General features: G+C 47.6%; 7 protein-coding genes across 7 annotated transcripts; 4 read left to right on the top strand and 3 right to left on the bottom strand.

Annotated features, from left to right (window-relative positions):
• Positions 1–267: 267 nt before the first annotated feature.
• On the top strand, positions 268–2,692 carry EDB93DRAFT_1257031 (uncharacterized protein; the record flags this gene model as incomplete). The annotated part of the gene is made up of 5 exons (XM_041454044.1): positions 268–1,120; positions 1,175–1,432; positions 1,493–1,735; positions 1,791–2,036; positions 2,088–2,692. 5 exons carry the CDS (start codon positions 268–270, stop codon positions 2,690–2,692), a joined length of 2,205 nt encoding a protein of 734 aa, XP_041301018.1.
• A 1,327-nt stretch (positions 2,693–4,019) lies between these two features.
• EDB93DRAFT_1109294 (uncharacterized protein) lies at positions 4,020–4,814 on the top strand (the record flags this gene model as incomplete). The annotated part of the gene is made up of 3 exons (XM_041447946.1): positions 4,020–4,164; positions 4,330–4,352; positions 4,407–4,814. The coding sequence occupies 3 exons, from the start codon at positions 4,020–4,022 to the stop codon at positions 4,812–4,814; spliced, it is 576 nt and encodes a 191-aa protein (XP_041301017.1).
• A 2,337-nt stretch (positions 4,815–7,151) lies between these two features.
• On the top strand, positions 7,152–8,960 carry EDB93DRAFT_1270843 (uncharacterized protein; the record flags this gene model as incomplete). The annotated part of the gene is made up of 7 exons (XM_041454328.1): positions 7,152–7,202; positions 7,250–7,341; positions 7,391–7,670; positions 7,988–8,201; positions 8,254–8,360; positions 8,421–8,808; positions 8,854–8,960. The coding sequence occupies 7 exons, from the start codon at positions 7,152–7,154 to the stop codon at positions 8,958–8,960; spliced, it is 1,239 nt and encodes a 412-aa protein (XP_041301016.1).
• A 33-nt stretch (positions 8,961–8,993) lies between these two features.
• EDB93DRAFT_1243704 (uncharacterized protein) lies at positions 8,994–9,896 on the bottom strand (the record flags this gene model as incomplete). Its single annotated transcript, XM_041452179.1, has 6 exons — positions 8,994–9,040; positions 9,078–9,132; positions 9,185–9,328; positions 9,380–9,515; positions 9,544–9,650; positions 9,705–9,896. 6 exons carry the CDS (start codon positions 9,894–9,896, stop codon positions 8,994–8,996), a joined length of 681 nt encoding a protein of 226 aa, XP_041301015.1.
• A 102-nt stretch (positions 9,897–9,998) lies between these two features.
• On the top strand, positions 9,999–12,981 carry EDB93DRAFT_1323674 (TRAPP trafficking subunit Trs65-domain-containing protein; the record flags this gene model as incomplete). Its single annotated transcript, XM_041454998.1, has 10 exons — positions 9,999–10,052; positions 10,106–10,295; positions 10,383–10,526; positions 10,634–10,787; positions 10,839–11,093; positions 11,145–11,245; positions 11,280–11,580; positions 11,610–11,808; positions 11,934–12,794; positions 12,855–12,981. The coding sequence occupies exons 2-10, from the start codon at positions 10,137–10,139 to the stop codon at positions 12,979–12,981; spliced, it is 2,301 nt and encodes a 766-aa protein (XP_041301014.1). The 5' UTR covers positions 9,999–10,052; positions 10,106–10,136.
• A 433-nt stretch (positions 12,982–13,414) lies between these two features.
• EDB93DRAFT_1243702 (CobB/CobQ-like glutamine amidotransferase domain-containing protein) lies at positions 13,415–15,428 on the bottom strand (the record flags this gene model as incomplete). Its single annotated transcript, XM_041452178.1, has 7 exons — positions 13,415–13,434; positions 13,723–14,016; positions 14,157–14,286; positions 14,311–14,769; positions 14,816–14,969; positions 14,995–15,114; positions 15,334–15,428. The coding sequence occupies 7 exons, from the start codon at positions 15,426–15,428 to the stop codon at positions 13,415–13,417; spliced, it is 1,272 nt and encodes a 423-aa protein (XP_041301013.1).
• Positions 15,429–15,983: 555 nt separating this feature from the next.
• On the bottom strand, positions 15,984–16,390 carry EDB93DRAFT_1109290 (uncharacterized protein; the record flags this gene model as incomplete). The annotated part of the gene is made up of 3 exons (XM_041447945.1): positions 15,984–16,199; positions 16,238–16,294; positions 16,349–16,390. 3 exons carry the CDS (start codon positions 16,388–16,390, stop codon positions 15,984–15,986), a joined length of 315 nt encoding a protein of 104 aa, XP_041301012.1.
• Positions 16,391–16,862: the final 472 nt, after the last annotated feature.

Here is a 16,862-nt window from a genome sequence, read left to right as displayed (position 1 = left end):
TAACCTGATGCAACCTGACCACCTTCCCACATCTTTTCATGCAACAAATACTCGTCGGCTATACCCAGTGAATACATTACAAGAACACGGACACAGCATGCGTATGTACTAGATATTTCGGAGTTGTTTGTGGAGAACATACATATCGGATATTCCCGGCGGGGTTCAAAGTCGTCGAGCTTTACGCGTTATGTCATCCCCACATCTCTTTCTGATCAATCAAACTTACAAGAACAGCTTTGCCCCACTCGTTCTAACATTTGCCGAATGGCTCGCACAAAGCAAACATCCCGCCGCAGGCCACAACATCTTGGCAAGGTACTCCAACCTCACTTCCAACCTCACTTTCAACCTGTTCGCGCACAGCATCGTGCGATGGTGGCAGCAAAACCTGGGGCAGAATCTGGGGCAAAACCTGGGGCAGAATCTGGGGCAGAATCTGGGGCAAAATCTGGGGCAGAATCTGGGGCAAAATCTGGGGCAGAATCTGGTGCAAAATCTGGGGCAAGACATGTCGCCATCAGTAGGGCACTTCCTCAACCCATCCGTGCTTTCCGCATTCCTGTCTCTAAGGCTGAGCTGCCTATGGCCCAATGGGACGCACGCGCGCCGCACAGGATCCACTATGGCGTTCCGGAACTGATTAACTATGGTGCAAGGGATTCCAGTCAGCTTGCGTGTTTGCGGGTTCCTGCTGTAAAGGACGGGAAGCTTATCGGCTATGTGCCACTCCCGAGCAGATATTTGTCATCATGGCTTTATCTTTGTTACTGTGTAGAGCACTGGCTCGCCATATGGAAATGTTGGGATGGTGAGTCGAAGAAGAAGCAGAGGAAGACGAAGAAGACAAATATAAAAATACAACGAAAAAGGACAGATCTGATTAACACCTCTCGCAAGAATGCTGGTGCACGTTTCCTTCAAGCTATGGTTGCCAGGAGAATGGTGTTGGAGGAGTGTATTGCAAACGGCGTGAATGATGACCGGATTGAATCACTCGACGAGTTCCTCATTCGCAACTATCGAGATTGGCTATTCCTTGAGTTCGATGAGTTGCCTGACGACGCCCACAAATATTTAGAAGCGGATCCGTTGTATGCGAGGAACAAGAAGCTGTTCGGTAGGCGTTCCCGATGCGCACGTGTGCATACGCACTAACTTGTGATAATCTCAGAAACGGGCTGGGACGTAAAGGAGGATAACATCTCATTGAGCATTAGTCAGGCGGGCGACGCATGGATGCTAGGGGGGCTTGACCTGACAGAGATGTTCAAGAAAGAGATGAATTTAGCCCTCAAGGAGCTTACCAAGGGAGGGGAGATGGTCGACATCACACATGATCAAAACGCGGAATTGCCAGACAAGTGGCATGAGTCCCATGAGCCTCCAATCCGATTTATGAGCGAACGAAAGGAGGAGTTTATACGCAATGGTCTGCAGTAGATTAATTCTGGTTTCTGCCTGAACTAACCTGTCTTGTGTTGTCTTGCAGGATTCACGCTCGATGAACCCTTGGTCTTTTTGTACTATTGCTTACAGGACGATGAGGAGATCGAACGTGAAAGCTTCCTCAGAGAAATTATGGACATGCTGCCCAACGATGAGACGCGACAACAGTGGTCGTTGCGCGTCGACAAGCTGTTTGATGGCGAGATGAAATGGGACGACTTCAGTAATCTAGTGGGCGATGAGTTAGATTTGGAGCTCGCTCAGCGGGTGAACAGCATGGGTCCAGGTACGTGCATTCATGACGTGGGACTACATACCATACCTTGATTCAGATGGTTTAGAGTCTGATAACCCGTTTCTAAAAATGGATGCAAGAATTGCGGTGCGAGCTTACCTGCGCAACTTGCAAAACAACCCCAATAACGCTGCCGACATATTTCGTAAAAGTATCAGTCGATTTTCTGATCCAGATGCGAAGGATAGCAAGCTGTGGGGTTGGGTTATGAAGAAGGTCAAAGCCAACACGGTGATCACAACGCTGCAGTCAGCGCATAGTCATCGTTTGAAATGGTTGAATAGTCGCAAAGGTAAGGTTCTTGCTTGCTCCATGTACCCACCTCACATTTGATTCATTGAAGGTAAAAGGAGTGTCACGCTGCCGAACGCCACCGGCAAGACAAATCATGTACAACAACACTCCAGCGCTTCTGTGTCTGATACTCGACCGACGCCTCCTGCTGACGTTATGTCATCCGACATGAATGTAGATCAGGCAGAGGAAACATCAAGGGGACATAGTTTTGATACAGAGAACAACATTGTTCTGGACAGGGGACAACATTCTGGAGTCCAGAGTCAGGGGGATCCGCTCACTACATCAACCACCCCTCCTAACCATACTCCTGATGCCATGGTTGAATATCAGGATGATTCACCTTCCACTCCAGCACAAGAAGATGACCAGTTGACTGGAGACGATGACATCGCCCCAGAATCGCTCTTCTCCTTAGTGGCTATGCAGCAAGCCATTAATGCCTTCAGTTGCGACGGCATTTCTTTCAATGAGTTGCGTAACATATTGTTAACCGATACTCCACTCATCCATGTAAACACGATACACGAAGCCCTGCAAACACTCAGTCCTGAGCGTGCGGACAAGAAGACGCTTCAGACGTTGCTCAAGACCTTGTTAGGAGAAGAGGCTTTGGCAAAAGGAGCTGTCGACAGAGCCTCCATGAACTGATTATCACATGCCTATGATTTACCCATTGTTGCGTGTTTGTAGCATCATACGAGCATCATCGTCTCTGATTCAATGAACCCCAGTTCTTTTTGTAGTGACTAAAAAAACAGACCTAATGTTCATTCCTCACATTGTACATGTATATGATCATTCTTTGGAGCGCTACTTTTGATGGATACAAGCAATGCAGTGCTCTCACGCGCACAGACTGCACAGACTATTGGGCTTACTAGTTGCTATGTTTAGCTAGAAGTTGTAAAGTGAATCACAAATAACCGGGAGCCGTTATTTGTGAGGTATGCTCGACGTGAGATATGAGTATGTCTGTGGTCACTCCATCGAGTGGTGAAGACTGAAGACTAGATACGAGGTTCACCAGTTAGGGGAGGGGCTTCGGTTGGTGTTCGGCTTTGGCCGAGAGCCAAGAAGAAGAGAGTCTGATGTCTCCGAAAGACGAGAAAAGATCGAAACGATAAGAAACTTTGATGTTATGATCAGTGCCGCGAGTCACGTGACACGTCAATGCTCGATGCAACTGATGCGAAGGCAAAGCGAGAGCAATGAATTGTTTCGATCAGAGAAAGCTGAAAAGGAGACAGCCAGACGTCAAATAAGCACAAAACCGAAGTCCTCGAGTGTGAGGTATTTGAGAGGGTTTTCAGAGCACGACACTACCCATAACGAGCACGGCTCACAAACAGTCGTGCCTGGAAAACACGACTCCCCAACTAGCAGACTTGCGAGTGAATGACGGGAAGAGCGAATTTGGAAGCGGTAGGACCAGCGTTGATGGTAGGAATTCCGGGTTCACGCTTGCTGAATGGCACAGTTGATTGACGAGTGAAAGGCCATTGGGTAGAAGGTATGGAATTTGGTGAATCCTTGTGATGTCGCGAGCATCCCCGACGTTCTAGAATGAATTGGGTATGAGCACAAAGTCAAATGGAATCATCACCGAGCGCGGGTGAGCACATTCTGAGGTTTTATATTTTGGGCAAGGATGGTAGTAGTGCGAAAGGCCCTTGGCCAAACGCGGCCAATGCTACTCAATGTGATCAGTATATTACGAGCAAAAACCATCTCCTGACTATTGAATGTCCGAACGAGGTCACAGTGTCCTGCGATTGACAAGGCCGGTAGTGCAGAGATATTAAATCTAAAATAAACTCTAATGACATAGAGATGTTAAGGTTGACGCAAGAGTTGAATGAACAAATCGAATCACTGCACTGTACCGCTCTAACTCGTGTCGAGTTAGTATTGTGAAGGTACACAGTTAATTCAAGGGTTGACGGCACTCGGGGATACGAACGTTGTATCCGGACTCATGCACAACCATCTACAGTCCTACCTTGGAGTTCCCGGAAATGAAGTACTACACACGAGTACTGTACGCTTGGCGGAGTGCTCGGTCCAGCTCAACCAACTAGAACATGTCACCGACCCCGACATGTGGCAGACAAAGCTGGAATGTAGAATAGACCTCAGGGTGGGCACTGGAGTAAATTGAAACTCAGCCATCTGTAAACGGAAACTTGAAATTTGTTTACAAGCAACTTCGACATCAACAACAAACCTGAAAACAACATCGAAGGTGTTCTTGAAAACAACTTTGATCGAACATATATCTTGTGAAGGTTTTCTGATGAGGGCTAGTGGGGTCAGTCTTGTTTCTGGTTGCTATCACTTTCATACTTATGCATGGACCTTGCAGTATGACGACGTTATCGGCAAGATCCATTTGCAGATACTCATCGACATGGGTCGCAATCAGCTGGCTGTCATATGTGGCTACAAGGACTGGAAAGAGTGGAGAGAGTCGAAGGAGGTATCAACTTCAGGAGATAAGAGAGACATGCACGCTGCGATGATAGCTGAAGCAAAGGCGATTCTTCAAAAGCAGGATTCCAACGTCTCAGAATCTTGGAAGGTTGTTGGACAGCAGCACCTGGCTCTCAGATATATCATTAATGGCCGCCGCATGAGGGCCCGTGAAGAGGTTGTAGAGTACACTGCAACAAGGGAGGCTATCCGGATAGCTGTTTCGGACATGGCCTATTCAGAAATCACCAGAAACATGGGGGTCATATTTGACGCAGTTTTTGACGAATACGACGAATAGCCACGAAAAGCCTTTAAATAACAACTTCTAGATAGCTGAATTGTAATACGACCGGTCCTGCATATTTAAGACAGTCATCTGCGATCTCGGGCAAATCATCTAGCATGTGGACTCTTCAGCTCATAATCAAAGTCGTCAGCAAAGGATCCTGATGGTTTACCTCAACAGATATCACACATCTACATCTCACTGTCTGTCAGGTATACCTAAGAGTCCTTGACTCCACTCGCCCTTAGTTCAAATACGTTGGCAGTCACATGTAGCATCTCTCCAGTCACATCTCGGATCACCATATTTCTATGATCACCTGTGGTGCCTGCTACTTTTTGCTCTTCTTGGAACACAACCAACATCATCATATGCCAATCGTCGACATGCAAAATGTTATCAGGATCTTGGATAGGAGGTCATCTCATTTTTACTTCATAACAATCCAACTAATTATACATAGTCATGCTGTAGAATCGAAGATCATTTCACTTGCTCTCGCAGCTTAATTGCACTTGCTTCAACAACAACAACAACAACAACAACAACAACAACAACAACAACAACAACAACAACAACAACAACAACAACAACAACAACAACAACAACAACAACAACAACATCACAGCCATATCAAGGCAAATTCGAGACTCTACGAGGCACAGTACACATTCCCTTGAAATCCATTTCAGACTGAGCATCCACTTTTAGTTCTGATATCGTACTTAGCTCGTAATTTTGAGGCGACATCGTTCTTCGTAGAACACAACGAAATAGCATAAAGAAGAGCATAATCTACGTACCAGTAGTTAGAAAACTTGCAATTGGGGTGTGCTTGATCAAATTCAAAACGGAGCAAGGTCATAAGTTCGCACAGCGAACCCCTAGTTCATTCACTTGAATACCTATTAACAAGCAATAGCTATGTTCGATATCCCGGTACTGATGATAGTGACTGCTATGGGATGAAATACAAACCATCCTGGGACACAGATCCTGCTCGCGACAAGATTACAAGTAGTCTTGATTTGGTCCACTCTGGTCGACTCCCGACATTTAGTTGATCTGCAGTGAGTCCAGCTGTTGCGAATGCTTGGTTTAATCTGCATCTGTGCTCATCGACGCCCATCAAGCTTCATCGTCAACCATACACTCTCCAGTAAAGTAGCTCCAATCTCTCTATGCACGTGAACCGCATACTCCTCGTGTTCATCGATACATATGAGACGCGAGTATGTTGATATCGTCGGTCGATGCGTTGATTCATAAATCACGTATCTATTTTTCTTTCTTCAACATTACTCGCCAGCAGGGCAGCGTCATTCCAAAGGCGATCATATTAAACTAATTATCTAGATGTATTCTAGGCTAGAAAAGAACCACTCTTTCAGTATTGGATTAAACATTTTTCGACAACCTAAGATACGATGCTCTCGAAACCTCAAATGGCAGCTGCAGTGTTTTGAGTTTTCTTGCTTATGTAAGGATGAGCCCGCGGTTTACTTAATCGCTCACTCAACGTTCCACCTTCACCATATCGTATCATGTATCCAGTGGCGAAGTATTGTGCACACCTCTTTGTCAAAAGAGGTATGTTCTGGAGCCATCCAGACTCGATGATCTGCACCCAGCATCCTCCTTTCCTGTCAAGGAGAGGCATGTAGGCCGACAGGTCTAGGCGGGAAATACAGCATTCTTACATCATGGAGTTATATTTTATCTTTCCAGGCAATTGTACGCACCTCTCTGTCAAGGGAGGCATGTTCCGGAGTCATCTAGACCTATCTGTACTCAACACCTTCCTTTCTTCTCAAGGAGAGGCATTCCAGGCTGACAGGTCTGGGCAGGACATACAACCCCCTTACACCATGGGGTTCTATCTCCTGCCAAGGGGAGGTCAGGCTAGGGTAGTAGAGCACTCTATTGTTCCCCTGATTTCCATGAATGTCACATCACTCCTTTGCAAATCTTATGCTGAGTCTATACTACCCTTTGTGTCTTACTCCGATTTCACCAGTGTATGACGAGAGCCGTGACACTCATCAGGATGTTTTTTGTTGGTTCGTTAAGGGCATTGACTGCGGACGTTTCCAGAAGACTATCAGAGAAGGTAACCTTATCCATTACTTACACTCAGTCTCTTGACACCACAACTTTCAGGATGTATCATCGACAGCACAGATGCATCTGCTTTACACTAGGTTCCGCAGTGTCACTTCTCAGCTTTCTCCTTTGCTCCGCGAGTGAGAGCGTCGTGCCGAAGCTCATCCAGAGGACTTGTCAGCACTTCTTTCAGAATGCCATTCTGCCTATTTTGCAGCACGTAAAGGTCCACTGGTGGGACGCTTGATGGAAGAAATACGAGGGCTCGATCCAGCACACACTGAACTAGTCGAATTAGTGAGTTGCTCGTGGTTTTGCTCAGCGACTTACTCATTCAAAAATAGACAAATGCCGGTTGCAGTTATCTGAAACACCTCTGCACAGACGAATTCAATCTCTACCGAGAGTTTTTCAATTCTGGTGTGGACCAGCTCTGGTGAGTACCATTTTTGTTGTCTCTGCTTACACTCATCCACGACATCAAGCACTTATCTTGAGAACTTATGCGACTACCTTTACGATGACTTACGTCCCCGGATATTGCATGAAACTCGCCTCACAACTCTCTGCGAAGTGTGCACGGTACTCCAAGCTCTGATGGTTCTTGATGTGGCAGAGCTCCCAGAGGAGCCACCCGATGACGGCAACCTAATTGTTGATTTTGACCAGCCAAAGTCCAAAGGTCTGGGGCAACTTCATATCAGTCACCTTCTGCAGATGGTCCTTCAGGATGCACAGACCCGGTTGTTCTTCAAAGCACAGTCGGTTATCCGGGCCGACATTTGATATTACACACCGAAACCAGAAGACCTGGCGTATCCTGATAAACTCGTTAGTACGTGTATGATTCTGTCTGCTCTAAGCACTGTGTGAATGGGCACCGTCAGCCGCGCGGAAGCCTGTTTCTCAATACGAAATCAAGGAGAAGGATAGTGTCAGCCAACTTTTCCAGCTACCCTCATTAGACCAGAAGAAACGTGGTTTCCGACCTTGCAAAAGACGGTATGGGTATTATCCCAACTGCATGACTTCGTCTAGGTAGTTTCTCTTGTGCGTCTTGACTGAATGCTGAGTTCACGTAGCCCGTTATTTTTGAAGACGTTGCGCACGAGGCCGTGAGCTTTTGCCGTCAATCGCTAGTCACATCATCCAATTTGGTTGAACAGAGAAGTTCTACCGGCGTGCTAGATGGCCAATTATTTCTCGTTCGCCATCTGATTTTGAAGGAGGTTGCAAATAATTTGGATTATACTCCGAAAGATACAGAGCCGCGGTCGGATATAGGCGGTGTGACGGGTGGGTGTTTGTTCCCGACACTGGATCATCCTGTTAACTTTCTCGATTCCAGATACCTTGGCATCAGTTCTGAATCGCACGACTGCATTACTACCAGATGCTCTTTTTGCTTCATTGCGAATGTCTCGAGGACATGATACCTTTTCGGACTCTCGACATGTAAACGATGTATTTCTTTCACAGATTCTTTATCCTTGCTGACATTGACTCTTGATATAGGACATAGATCAAGATCTGAAACGTGCCTGTCAGGAAGTTATCTCGTTCTGTGCGAGATTGCCCTGTGATCCTCTACGAGAGTGGGTGGACCGTGTACAAGCATTCAACGACGCCCGCATAGCCTTCTCATCAGGGCCACAGGCTCCACTCCTTTCGGAGCAAGAATGGGCAAAGCGTGCTATCACAGACGAACGGGATTTGCGGTCATTCGTGACGAAACTGCGGCTATACCTCGAGGATGATCGGACGGTGTCTGTGCTGGTCACACATATAAAGGAGGCGATCATTGATGCTTACCTGAAGTTCCGAAATGTGGTGTGGAACATGTATGCAGGGGCGATGAAGACAGTCATATTTTCGCAAGACGGTCTGCGGGGTTATTTAAAGGGTATATGTAAGTAACGTACGCCATACTATGCTTAAATCTACATAGAGCGAGTCTTGGCCTCGAACTACTCAGACGTATTGGCGTTCATATACTCAAAGGTGCATACAGTCTCTTTGTCCCCACAGCTTCGACAAGCTTTTGCGATCTCATGAATCGCGCATATAATCGTGCTCTCTCCACAGCGTTTACAGAACTCCTGTACTTGTGCCCTTGTCGAAGAACGCAGCAAAGTCTTGACTCCGTCAAACGATATTGCAGCGCTGACGTACGAGATACAACATGTTCATTTGTATCTTTCATGCTAGGCCCTAAATGCACAGATATCTTGATAATTTTATAGCTTCTGATACATCAAGAGCAATGCAACAGAACGCACCTCTCCGCTCACTGCACCGCTTCGCCCGCTGGCTAAAGGCCTGACCTCGATGTGATAGGTGCATAGTTGAAGCAAGTGCTGCAAGAGTGCATCTGGCTCTGGTGGAGTGACAATGTGATGTCTGACAACCAATGCTGCATCCATCTATGTTTGCGTTGTAAAAGCTGTAATGGCTTGAAGTTGATATTGTCCTACCTTGACACAGAGGGTTCTTAGAGCACGAGTAAACCGCAACAGGTCAAGCAGCGAAATCCCGAGCCATTCGAGCGATGTGATGTCATCCAGAATTACGAGTGGGATTGATTTGGCCATAGGTTCTCGAGTCCGATAACTTGACTGATGGTAGATCGTAGATGTACTTTAGAGAGATAACATTCAAATGCCCCACTCCTCGATTTTGTGATGGTGGATGCTGGTCGAATACATCTATGAATTGAAAAAATTCGCTATGGGCTACATTGACGTTCTGTGAGGAAGTAAGTTACTGTTAGATCGATGAGATGGTGAAGACTGCACGTACGGCCTTTGAAGCTACTGATTTCCAGCGCTCGAGGCTTTCGGATACAGCGAGAACAATACATTTTGCGGTTTTGCTTTGCTTCAGGTGCAAGTGAAGGAACCGATGCAGTAAAAAATCAGCTGGAGCTGGAAGTTGGTCTGTGACTAAAAGTAGACGACGAGAAGAGAACAGGTCGGGGGCAGGGAACTGCATGACCGTTTGACTATCGAATCGTCTATGTATTGTTACATGCACATCATGATGTTGCCCTACCAGAGGAACCACTTAGAGTCAATTATATTTACAAACACAAACAAAGCCCTCATCCTTTTGTACTAATCGCTTCGCCGGTTTTCATAAAGCATTCTGGTATGGTTTCACTTTTAATCTGGATCAAATATTGATCGCTCATATCAGAAAAGGTCCACCTAGACCGTTGGATGTGACGTTGTCATGTCTGTGCCCAGCTTCGAGGATCTCTTCGGGTCATGTACACTGGAGGTGATAGCTCCAGATACCTCCATAAATCTTCCCGAGCCAGGAGCTGCCGATGACTGGTTAGTTGCGCTCAAATCGTCTGGTATTGAAAGAAGACAAGCGTTCTTCGGTAAGGTACAACATTTCATCGAACATGCTAGTCCAGATGCTCACCAAATGGTCGATTCAGATGACCAACTACACCTTTTCTTGATTGTGCAGATACCCTGTCCATCTGCGGACGTTGATCCCAAGGATCCACCTACATTCCTTCTCGATTTTCTTGCCCATGTGCAGGTATCGCTTGAAGCCACTTATATCTCGCAAACACCTACAACTCTCCCTGAAACCCCCCAGACTGCCCGAGTCCTTGCTCCACACGCACTTCATCTGTAGCTAAACCTCGACCTACATCTCTTCATCCTTCCTTGTTCCCTCCACATACACCAAATCCTACAACGTCTTCTACGGAGAAGGACCGCAAGTACGCACAATCCGAAGGAACTCTTCTTGTTGCTAGTATATGGGGTCACAGGCCCGCGGGTTTGTCCAAAGAGAAGCTTTCTCTTTTGTATTCAGAGGCAAAGAAAGCTTGGTTGGCTGTATATGAACTCTCCTTGACCGTGTGTGAGTGCGCGCGAGCAATGTGTCTGCCACTTCTCCTAAACACTCTTCTAGCGTTTCTTCGCCTCTCGTTCTTGGATCCTCTTCTGTCCTTGACCGTGTCAACTACATTACGAGAAAAGGCGGTTTCACTGTCACAAGCAAACCATCCATTTGTCATATTTCTGTCGGAAAGCGGCATTCTTGCTAAGCTTTCTGCTTCTGGCATAAGCTCATTCGCGAAGCAGCAAAACCAGGAGACAAATAATGTCGGGGAGGATGATGAGACCGGACTTGAGGAAGTCAATCTACTAGAAGGTCTTTCAGCTGGTAGTCTTTCGTGCCATACCAATGTTGCGGGTTCACTTACGCTTGTTCTAGGATTCAATGTTACGCCTGGCTCGGAACCACTTTGGCTTCCATCCACTCGCTTGGGAAATGTTATGCGTCGAGAGCTATTCTCTCCTTCTACCTGTGCAACCGTCATCTTCCCAACCACTTATGTCAAGCCCTAAGCGTCCACCTAATGCCACTTTACGGAAATCATTTCGCAAAATTCTCCAGACAGTCTCTGGCTTTCGGGTGAGGATGCGAACCGTTTTTGTTCCCCACATCCTCTTTCCGGAAATGAATTCAAGGACTGGCTTAAATGACGATGATAGCGATGCGCAGGAACGAGAGGCAGGGAACAACGAACGTACCGTTGTTCTCTGTGTTGAAGTCGAGAATTCTGGAGAATCAGGCTCAGGTGTTGGTTTCTCATTGGAAAGGGTAGATGTGAAAATCGGTGGCGAGGGTGCATCCGCCAAACTGATTGGTTGGGGAGAAGGGCTTTTGAGGCTGAAGTGGAGACGCACACTTTCCCACTTCTGATTGGGTCTATGGAACAGTACAATCTGTTATACGCTGTTTCATTCCTCAAGCCTTCTGCGGACTCAGATTTCTCGCTGGTCGGCCGGCGGTCTGTTGTCGTCCCTGCAAACTCAGATCTGCAGCGGGCAGGAGCAATCAATATCTATGGCAAACCTTATTTGTCGAAGACAGGGTGAGCATGACTCCGAGGACAGTGATGGTCCTACCTTGACCTACCCAACACATACATTTTCCTCTCGGTGGAACTGTATCCTGGATCTTTCTTCGAAGCCACAAGAAGAATCCTCTTGACTGTAGTGCTCGTAGTGTATTACCAGAGCCTGCGTCTCCCTTCCCAGGGCAAGCGGCTCTGGCATCTGCGATCCCGAAAGTGCAATCTGTTACTGGGAACAAACAACATACCCTTCCAAACAATATAACAGCTATACGGGCGATCAACCCGAATGCTAACTTTCGCCCGATACCATATCGCGACCAGTCTTCCGCCTCACCCATCCTTTCTAACAAACAATACACACCTCCCTCTATTACTGTACAAAGTTTCTCAAAGTCTCCGCCCACTACATACGGCATTCTACCTCCGACCACGCACCTATTAGGCGTTACTGTACCCAACGGCGGCCCACATGGTCCATCAGATTCTCAAACATTCGTGACGCCGCCAACACCTGCGTACCCTGCATTCCCTGCAGCTACTGCTCCAGCAACTTCTCACTTCCAAACGCCACTGATTAATCATCAAGGGGCGCCTGGGCCAAGTGTCGAAATCCGCAGGGAGCGTGGTCTCGGAATGACGGGAGCTTCGCCCCAAACTCCTGGACCAACTATCGTCGGTGGTATAATCGATCCCACTCGAGATACCCCAGTTACTGGTGGAGAGCCTATCATCGTTTCCATCGGCTTGCTCCCACCTCCTTCGAGTTCCGCTGCATCTAGGAAATTATACCCGTGCGATCAGTTCACGCTTGACATCTCCGTGTTCAACCAGAGCTCGTGGACCAGAAGGTTCGAAATCAGCTGCCCAGATCCAGATCGTAGACGTAGACGGAAGATCGAGCAGGAGAAAGCTGCGCGGGGCGGCAAGACGACTATCGAGGAGTTACAGAGTGTGATGATGCCCCCTGGAATACTCCCGTTGCAAAACCGCGTGCGAGTTGGGTATGGAACAATTCTGAGTGATCTTGTGCTATTGTTTGATGATGTTTCCTGAAATTACAGGCCGCTGCGTCGATCTACCTGCCAGTCAGGATGGATGGACTTCCTTGCAATGACTCCTGGCGTGCATTCGGTCGAGATTCTTAGTCTCACGGATATTGAAACGGGTTTCTCCATGGATCTGCGGTAAGTGAACGTTGAATTGGCACAGCTTAAATGCAGGAATGTTTTTCTACAGTACACAAGGATAAGCACTCGGGGATCAGAGCAGCGGTAGTAGTATATATCGCGTTGCACACGATCTCGTAGTCGGTATACATCTTTCTTTCTACCAAAACCTATCATTCAACAGTAAGGTAAAATCCCATCGAACAAGTTTTGTATTACTCACCGTGTGTTTGAGGATTGCGAACTTCAATTTCTAAGAAGCTCTCAGGGACGCTATACATTTCTTCAATCTGGGAAGCGCTTGCTTGTGTTTATGCAGCAGATATGAGATGATAGAAGTAAGGTGGGCTTACGGTCTGCTCGCGCCCGCCGAGGCGGGGCTCATCGAATGTGCTGCTACGAGCAAATGGCGACACACTGGTTGTCATGTCGTCGACGTTAATGTTGGTGCACTCTCAGTGTGAACGTTTGAACACTTCAACACAGCACATCGTCACTCACGCAGCTGTCACATTTGGTCACAATGTGAGTCAGACGTCACGTCACTCTTGTGCTGTCTCGACCATCATCTAAAGACAAAACTGTTCCCGGCAAACGTTCGCTGTGCTTATACAGTCACTCCTCACTTCGCCTGCCAAATCTCTCCCAGATCGACCAATCTCCAGAGGCGTTCGGCTTGAAATCGGGCCAATGATCTGCGCCAGGAATGATCTCTCTCAAATGACTGTGCCATTGGCAACCATTGCAAACGCCGAGAGTAAACATATTTTATCTGCGAAGAAGTGGGTAAACTCCTTCCTCGCTATGTCGTTCAAAAGCACTGAGTGAGCCCAGCCTTTCCCAGCGCCAAGCACATCTCCATAGGAAAAGCCACCACAAGCTGCTAGACCGCAGAAGCGCGAAAGTGACAGTGCTCCAGAGAGAATGTCAGACATGTGAACATCCATGGCATTAAAACCTGCCGCTGTAAACGCCCAAGCCATTTCCACATGTCCGTTGACACCTTGCTCACGCAAGATGGCAACATTGAGAGGCTTCGTGAGGGGGATAGTGTGTGCTCAAATGTGAGATCATAAAATAAACCCTTGTGAGTGTGATCCTTGATGAGGTCGAATTCCTGCCGTGCTCCGATAGGGTTGTCGCGTAGAGATTGCATACGGTACGAAGTGTCGGCCCAGGCTTATTGAATTTCCTGACGTGTGCTCGAAAATAGCACCTTGGATTCGTGATTCACAGCGAATAGTTGATCAGAAGGCTCAATGTTGACGCGCCCAATAACGTGGATGGATGTAGAAGGGAAGCCGACGTCGACAAACTCGCTCATGAGCTTATTCAGGTGGCACTCGCGTACTTGAACGACAGCTCCAAACTCCTCGTTGAAGAAGGTCGCCACAGGGTCGGAAGCGCTATGGAGGGTGTCAAGGGAGACCACAGCCCCTACCCGACCAGCGAAACATATCTCCACCAAAGTTGTGAAGAGCCCTCCGTCTGAACGATCGTGATATGCAAGTATCAAGTCAGGTTGACTCTCCTTAATCTTCTGGCACCCATTGAAGAACGTTTGCACTGTAAGAGGATTCTGGACATCTGGTGCCTCTGATCCAATCTCCTTGAAAACCTGCGCAAGCGCAGATCCACCCATACGCGTCTTGCCATGAGCAAGATCGAAGAAGACGAGCACAGTCGTTTCGTTCAGATCTGTACGCAGCTGAGGCGTCCATGTTCGTTCGATGTTGTCCACCGGCGCGAACGCCGTGACAATGAGAGACAACGGTGCACTAACTTCACGCTGCTTCTCTCCTTGCTTCCACTCCATCGACATTGACATCGAATCTTTGCCAACGGGGGATGCCGACGCCCAGCGCAGGACATAGTTCCATACCGACAGCAGCCACGGCAGCATACAATCCTGCACCTTCGCCTTCTTTAGAAGCGGCGCACATCCAGTTTGCACTGAGCTTGACACGAGAAAGGCTGGAGACGGAAGCTGCAGCCAGGTTGGTGAGTTGCCTCGCCGATAGCCATCCGAGCGGACGCAGATGGATTTAGGAGAGCAATAGGCGTTCGTTCACCCATTGCCATGGCTTCACCAGTCAGGACATCAAAGCCATATGATGACCGAGTAACAGCAACATCAGCAACTGGGACATCCACCCTGTGATATCAGGCTGTGTCAGAAATTGAATGACTAGGAGGAGCGAGCAGAACCCTATTGCTCCGTATTCGTTATTGGCCTCGGCGTCGTCATCATGACCCTGTGTTTCTGGACCTGGGCCGCTCTCTGCATCTTTTCTCCCAAACAAATGGTGGAGTCTACGGATCCCATCCCCATGATTATTCATATTATCCTCTCCTTCCTAGCTCGCATACGGACCCAGGGTTGGTACTCCAAGTGAAACTTGCCGTGCGTGATGGCAAGAGCTTCTCTTTTCCACGGAGGATGATCACATGATTTCCGTCCATCAGCATGTCATTGCCTGGCAGTGCATTTTTAGAGGAGGCCGTACTCTGAAGGACTATGGACGCAGAGCCCACGACTAAATACGAGAATGCCGGTGACAAGAATGCCGAGGATCAAGGAGAAGAAATACCAGCCATCAATCACCCCATGCACAAAGTATGTATATTACGATGCTGGTAGCGATAGGGATCAATGCGATGTGTTTGTGGAAGCCATCTCGGGCATGGATGGTCAAATTTTCTGTATCAGCGTCGAACTTGATACATGGCATGTTCAAGATAGTAACTTTATTGGCTCTCGTCTTTTGTTCCTATACTATCACGGCTCGTTGGTCTTTGCATCTTTGTATTAATAACTATGTGAGGTGACCCATTTGCTTTGATTACGTGCCGGACTGGGATACATTATTTACATAGGACCAACCCAGCTCCAGGAGTCTGCTGTTTATAGCCTCAACGATAGCGAGGTACACGCCCGTGGCGAACCCGACTTTGCGGTCATCCGTGACGTGGTACAAGGTATGTTATTACAAGATTGACGGCCCCTCTCCTGCGATTCTAATTTCAAATCCCCAACAGTTTCTTCACTTCCGTGAGCTCCCGCCACTCGTTTTCCAGGTATCTCATTGTCTCCTGCAACTCTTCTTCCCTCCTCAACGCCATCAGCGTTACCCAGCACTTATCCTCGACAGTTATCGGAAAAGGAACAGGCGGCGCAGTAGTATGACTTTGGATTCGGTATTGGGCTGTTTCGACTGCGATGTTCCACGCTCCCTTTAACTTTTTAGTTTCATAGATGTAATATGCCTATAACATACTACCGCTGAACCGCTGACAATCAGCGGGCCTGGGACATCTGGTTGGAACGCGGTCACCTGATTATAGTAATAGCTAATTAACATGTACAACTCAAGGATGCAGCGACTTACCAGTGAGTCATTATTGTTGATCTCAGCGTTGACAAATTCCATGACGTTGTGCTAGTAGCAAAGTAGATGGAAGAGTCTTGATCGATAGATGCACGCGATAGTGAGTAAGTGTCACACATCGGGCAGTAGGATTCAGTATTAGACAAGTGCATCACGTGAGAATGGGACTTGGTCGAAACTGGTCGATTTCGGAGAAATTTGGCAGGCAAAGCACTTAAATTAAATTAGAAAGCTTGTACCTGTCACTGTACTGCCAGAGTGGGCAAGAAAGGCATTCACCGTGCCCGACCTTAATCTACTTCACAGCAAGCTTTACCCAATTGCCTTCGGGACAGATGAGCCCCTGTTACTCTGTGGGCTTACCGGCTCTGGTAGGGTGAGGGGTGTTGAGTTGACCTTGCAGTTGTTATGCTTACTATCCTGAATGAGTTGTCAAAATATCGCGCCAATGAAGGCTCTTGTTCAAGAAATGGTTGGAAGCTCCAACGCGCGGCTGAACGTTTTCGGACGTGTG

This window comes from Suillus bovinus (assembly GCF_016758785.1).
Source record: "Suillus bovinus strain UH-Sbo-P2 chromosome Unknown EDB93scaffold_150, whole genome shotgun sequence".
NCBI lineage: Eukaryota > Fungi > Basidiomycota > Agaricomycetes > Boletales > Suillaceae > Suillus > Suillus bovinus.
The sequence above is the reverse complement of the archived record's forward strand: the minus strand, read 5'-3'. Positions and strand labels throughout refer to the sequence as shown.